At 41.8% G+C, this 5,932-nt stretch overlaps 1 protein-coding gene across 1 annotated transcript; it reads left to right on the top strand.

Moving 5' to 3' along the window:
* Window positions 1–1,107: 1,107 nt before the first annotated feature.
* On the top strand, window positions 1,108–5,333 carry sox17 (SRY-box transcription factor 17). The gene is made up of 2 exons (XM_017712428.2): window positions 1,108–1,565; window positions 3,775–5,333. Exons 1-2 carry the CDS (start codon window positions 1,325–1,327, stop codon window positions 4,809–4,811), a joined length of 1,278 nt encoding a protein of 425 aa, XP_017567917.1. The 5' UTR covers window positions 1,108–1,324; the 3' UTR covers window positions 4,812–5,333.
* Window positions 5,334–5,932: the final 599 nt, after the last annotated feature.

The raw sequence follows: 5,932 nt of genomic DNA, 5'->3' as shown, positions 1-5,932 counted from the left end.
CCCTTTTCTGACTTGATGCTTGACCCCTGAATGAAGCGGCCCAGACTAACAGTAAAATGTGGTTGTGATGTCACAATACATGAGGTTTGCTTGCCTCTGATTGGTCTAACTTACTAACTTACAGGCAGTTCACAATCTGTGTTATCAGATTAAATTTCCCCACTTAAAACATAAAAGAACAGCTCTAATAATTTAGTCTATAATTTAAAAATTGCAGCTCTTGAGATTTGAAAATTGCACTTCCTTAAATTGTGATTTTGATATAAATAGGTACATTTTTCAGCCCTAGTAATTAATAAGCCCTGAGCTAAAGTATGTGGGAGGAGGTAAAAAATTAAACGTGCAGGACCAAAATAACTGAAAGGTCCAAAACCAGGTTTGGGAACTACAAACGAAATTGCTCTGCTTGTAATCGTGAGTTCTATATAGAACTATTTCATGCTTAAAAGGTTTCTCGCATGGAGGAGTGGTTCTCTAGATCGATGCAGAATGTGTTGTATAAGGTTCTACATAGAACCTTTTTGAAAAAGGGTTCTGCTACAATTGTGATGTGAGGCTTGTAACAGTAGAAGAACCATTTGCAGTGCTACATAGATCCATTTTCAAAAAGGTTCTATATAGTTTTATACAACAAATTCTCAAAGAATCTGAAGAACCACTTCATCTTGCAAAAAATCCTTTTAAGCATGCAAATGGGACTCATGATTCTAAACAGAACCATTCTCTTTACTAAAGAACCCTTGAAGAACCATGTTTTTAAGAGTGTACAGGCATACACAACAGTCCATCTTAGTAGACACGCCTTCATAATCATTGTGCTGAGCCAAATAAAGTCAAAATCTCAGTATAAAGAACCAATCGAAACTTCTCCATTGATCAGACAACAGTTTTATTGCGACTCAAACGGAACTGAATCAAACGCCGCTGCTTTTCCCCGGGACTTTATTTTAGATGTTGCCCCACCAAACTCCCCACAGGGATCGTGTCTCCTACCGCAACTCTTACCTACCCCCCCCCCACACACACACACACACACACACACCTCATAGCCCTCCCACTGCGCGCGCCATTGGTCGCCTCTCCGCTTAAAGCTCACGCGCTTCCCTTCATCCCGCAGCAGCTATAGAGAAAAGTAGTAGCAGCCGTAGCGGTTCTGCTCACACCTCTTAAACTTTGTGTCTTCTTTCGCGCGCTCTCTTTTCGCTCCTCTAGCTTGAGCGTCGAGCAGGTCCCGGGCCGCGACGACCACCTAAAAGCCCCCCAGAGCTCTCCGTTATTGGGGCGGTGGTGGGGGGTTTGGAGGTGTGTGAGTAAAGTGTCGGACATGAGCAGCCCCGATGCGGGCTACGGCAGCGACGAGCCGCGCGTGAGCATGGCCGGCGCGGGCCGGTGCGCGTGGACCGAGGCGCAGAGTCCCGCGAGCGAGAGCAAGGCGGGGCGCGTGCGCACGGAGCCACGCATCCGCAGACCCATGAACGCGTTTATGGTGTGGGCCAAAGACGAGCGCAAGAGGCTCGCGCAACAGAACCCGGACCTGCACAACGCAGAGCTCAGCAAGATGCTCGGTGAGTGCGCGCGCGCGTGTCTGTGTGTGTGCGCGTGTGTTTATCAGACTTTCTCACTGAGACGGATAACTTAACCCAAAAATGAAGATCTCTTCTCCAATTGGACAGGGTTTAAGGGCTTAAAGTATCCGGCTAACTGAGAAATCCTGCTTTGTGCGGGGAGGGGGGGGGGCTGGGGGGGGGGGGGGGGATCTCGGGAGCGCGCTTTTCCTGCAGTTATGCAACCAGTGTGCACGAATTAACATAGCAATATAAAAAAAAACAATCCTCTCATCAGAGATTAATTTCATTAGAAGGTTTTAAGATATTGAAAAGGGGGAGGGGAGCACGATTTAAATGGAACAAACCATATTTAGATAATTATGTGGTTATTCTTACCATCATGCGGTGAACGAATGTTTACAGGTATTTTTATGTTTCTCCAAGGAGCACAAATAAATGTTTGTGACTTTCTTTTACTATGAACACTGTAGTGCAGTTTAAAGTAATGGCTATGGTTTGTGCCCATACGGTCAAACAGGACTGCGTGTTAACCTGTAATGTGGGACATGCAGGCCATGGTACATGAACAGTAAAGCTGTTCATTTATCCAATTTCCCATTATAATATGTTGTTGTTTACGTAATGTGCTCATCTGCAGTATTTCCTTCTTCTCATTCAATACATATCGGGGAGTGAGTGCCAGCTAAAAGTGAAACAGACTAAAGTCTTCCCTCACCTGATGCCCAGAACACCTGAAGCTACTCAGCAGATTAGCATACATGAAAAATGCGGAAGGCCTGTAATTCAGTATATTGATATGACCGTGGTAAGACTTTGGCGGTTCATCTTACAGGCCTGCAGTTTGAGCCTCTTGTTATTTGGAATGTGTGTTAATAGGAGGTAGTTGTGCCTTTGCCTAAAGGCTGCTGATATTTTTATTAGGAAATCATTAAGCTACTTATTTTAGACAAGTTTAATAGTGACTTTAACCACCAGCATTGGTTTGAATTTACTCAACATTTTATATGCAAACCTTCTTTTCATATTCCTAAAACATTACAAGAACTTATATAGACATGTATTTCCTCTATTTCCGAGAATACACAGCTAAATAACAATGCAGGACTATTATTTGACGATCACTGTGTTATACATAATTTATATTCTTTATATTAATCCTATTTAATATTTGTATATATCATTCATCTGTGAGTAAAGTTAAAACATTTCAGAGAAAGTAAACATATTTTGATCCCTGATAAATGTGTTTCTGAGCAATATGTTTTGTGTAGTCTTTTTCACAGAAAGGAAATTTCCTCATATAATAAAGGCAATTGATAGAGCTTAGTTGTAAAACAAGAGGTCACTGGTTTGATTGTCACTGATAACAGCCCGCTACAGCCATTGTGTCCTTGAGGCACTTAACCTCACATTGCTCCTGAACTCTCCCTGCAGAAGGGATATGGCTTCAGGCAAAAGAGTCAACAGTTCATCACAATACTATTACATAAGACAGTTAAAAAAGTCAATTAATTAAAATGATTAATATCCTTCAAGATTGAAATGCAAATGCTGTATATCTTTTTACAAAAAAAAAATACTACACAATTTTTTTGTTCTCTCTGAATTTAAGTCAAGCTTTTGACCACAAGCACAAGATAAACTTCTTCAAATCATTTATTTCTGTGTATGGTTAGAACCTTTTCATGTCTGTGTGTAGAATCACAGTCTAGCAAATAGTTCCTTTAGTGGAAACATGCCGGTTTTGGGTCAAACAATAGGCACGTCATGAAAATAAACAGCTGTAGACCAAAGAGCAAAACAGAAAGTCGTTGAAACTCTCTTTATGAGTCAAAACTAAGAAATACCCTGAACATACTTTTGTTATTTAACTACATGCCACGAATCAAATTTAGCTTTATTGAGAAAAAAGATTTTATTTTAGTCTAAATCATGATTGTTTTCAGGTATAATGTCCTTTTAAATTTATATCAGACACAGAAGGTGTGTTATAAGTTCTCCGTAAGTTCCTCACTGTCATGATTACACATTACTACATACTACTTTGATAGCAATAACTGAATAATTTATTGTACTATAGTACTGTAGTTGTAGTAGTCATAAGATTAATAACTAATTAAAAAAATATATTATTGAAGTGGTTAACTTAAAGTTGAACAGCATATGAAAGTACTTGAACTGACAACTGTGTCTTTTTCTCTGATAGGCAAGTCATGGAAAGCATTATCTATGGTGGACAAGCGGCCTTTTGTGGAGGAGGCGGAGCGGCTACGTGTGCAGCACATGCAGGATCATCCCAACTACAAGTATCGACCTCGCCGCCGCAAACAGGTGAAGAGGATCAAGCGGCTGGATTCTGGCTTCCTGCTGCCTGGAGCCTCTGAGCCCCCAGCCCCCATGGGCATGGACAGTCTTGGGGTGGGTTATTCCCTGCCCCCTGTAGGTTTGCCTCAGGCTGGCCTACCTCAGTACTGTGATGCCCAGGGACTGTTCGAGTCCTACAGCCTGCCCACCCCGGACTCCTCCCCGATGGACGCCATAGCAACAGAGACTGTGTTTTTTGCAGGACACACTCAAGAGGACAGCCATTCTCAGGCAGCTTACGGTTATCACCACCATCATCAAGAGTACGCACCTCAAGGGCATCAACACTCCCTGATAAATCCGCAGATTCATGGCAATAACCGCAGCGACACACATTCACATGTTAGCATCAGCACGCATACAAATGCTAACCAACAAATTAACACACTCGCTCATGGCAATGCACAAGCCAGCTTGATGGCCAGCACGCACTCTCAAGAACTTGGTAACGCAAACAGCAGCCATAACGTAAACACCCACCACAATCCCCTGCATTCACATTCTTTATCTCAGGCGCTCTTCAGCAGGAGCCTATCTCCTAGCTCCAGTCAAGCCCCGCCCCCCACATACCTGGGCTGTCCATCCACTTTGAGTGTCTTCTATAATCCTGCCTCTCAACTAAAACGTCCAGTTGAGCAGCTGTCGCCCCCACAGGACAGTCACACACACCCACACGCCGCGACTGACCAGCACTCGCGTCCCTCCACGGAAGCCCACCGACACGGTCCAGAAATACTAAGTGAAGTGGATGGTAGTGAATTTGAGCAATACCTGTCGTACGGGGTTCCTCACACACCCATTCAGGGGTCCGACCTGATTTCCTCTGTATTGTCCGACGCTAGTACTGCTGTGTATTACTGTAACTATAACAACACCTGAAGCCCCTGTAGCACAATACACTAAAAAGCATAATGCACTAAATATACTTTATTCAAATGTGTTCATCATTTCTTAATGAATAAAATATATTACACCAACAAAATTACCAGTCAGTAAACCAAAAGACAAAATTGTGTTGATGTAATATATGAATCATGTGCTAATGATGTTCACATCTGAATCTTGTACATTGAATGCATCTTTTTTTCCATATTCTGAGCTGTCAGTAATGAATGACCTAACACTGTCTGAAATTGTTACAACACCAAACAAACACATCCTTGCTTACTGGCAAATGTACTCACAGAAACATACAAGGGAAGGGAGTTATATGGCCTATAAAAGTTTAGAATTATATAAATTTACTAAAATGTGTTTAATTAAACCTTTTAAATGTTTCAACTAAGACACATTAATGCTGTAAATATCTTTTTCTATCAAATGAAATGTACAGTGATTAGTGTATTAAAATGTAATTTCATACCTTTTTTGCACTTTTGGGGAATAAAAGTCTAAAAGATGCGTCTCTTTGTCTTTGGTTTTAATCATTTTGATTTTCTTTCAGCATTATATATATTTTTTGTCTTTTCTTCCCCTACTCCAATTTTGCATTGTGCTCTTCTGACCCTCCTTTTTCTCCTCTTTGTGTGTGTGTATTCTTGCTGCAGGGAAACTGAGATTAACACACTTCTTCCTGTTTAAGGCAGCTCTGTTGGCTCCAATGACTTAAATATGATCGTAATCTCTGCACCTTCACCAAACAAAGTCCATCATTAACATCAATAAGAGCCTGAGCTCACCCACCCACACACAAACTCTCTCAAACCTTGACACAAACACAGGCCTGTGAAAGCCTGAGAATAATAATAAAAAAAAAAAAAACAGGCCAATGGAGAAGCCATGTATTGTGCTTGGTCTCATAATAGAAACAATTAACATTGGTCTGCGCTGGTTCACGTGCTGCTCAGAGTGTGCAGCTCATTTTCTGTTTGAAAAAGGAAGAGGCTTTTTGGACGAGGTCACTGACACTGACCCTCCATCCCTTTTTAGCAAACCGACGGAAACATGCACGAGCGACAAGTTTTTACAGACAGACCCCCAGATTCCCACACACAGAGTGA

This window comes from Pygocentrus nattereri, chromosome 2 (genome assembly GCF_015220715.1).
Source record: "Pygocentrus nattereri isolate fPygNat1 chromosome 2, fPygNat1.pri, whole genome shotgun sequence".
NCBI lineage: Eukaryota > Metazoa > Chordata > Actinopteri > Characiformes > Serrasalmidae > Pygocentrus > Pygocentrus nattereri.
The sequence above is the reverse complement of the archived record's forward strand: the minus strand, read 5'-3'. Positions and strand labels throughout refer to the sequence as shown.

Excerpts from the sequence above, each read along its gene's own strand:
- sox17 (XM_017712428.2), top strand. The coding sequence starts at position 1,325 with ATGAGCAGCCCCGATGCGGGCTACGGCAGCGACGAGCCGCGCGTGAGC. Across the intron at positions 1,566-3,774 it reads AGAGCTCAGCAAGATGCTCG|GCAAGTCATGGAAAGCATTA; the intron begins GTGAGTGCGCGC and ends TTTCTCTGATAG.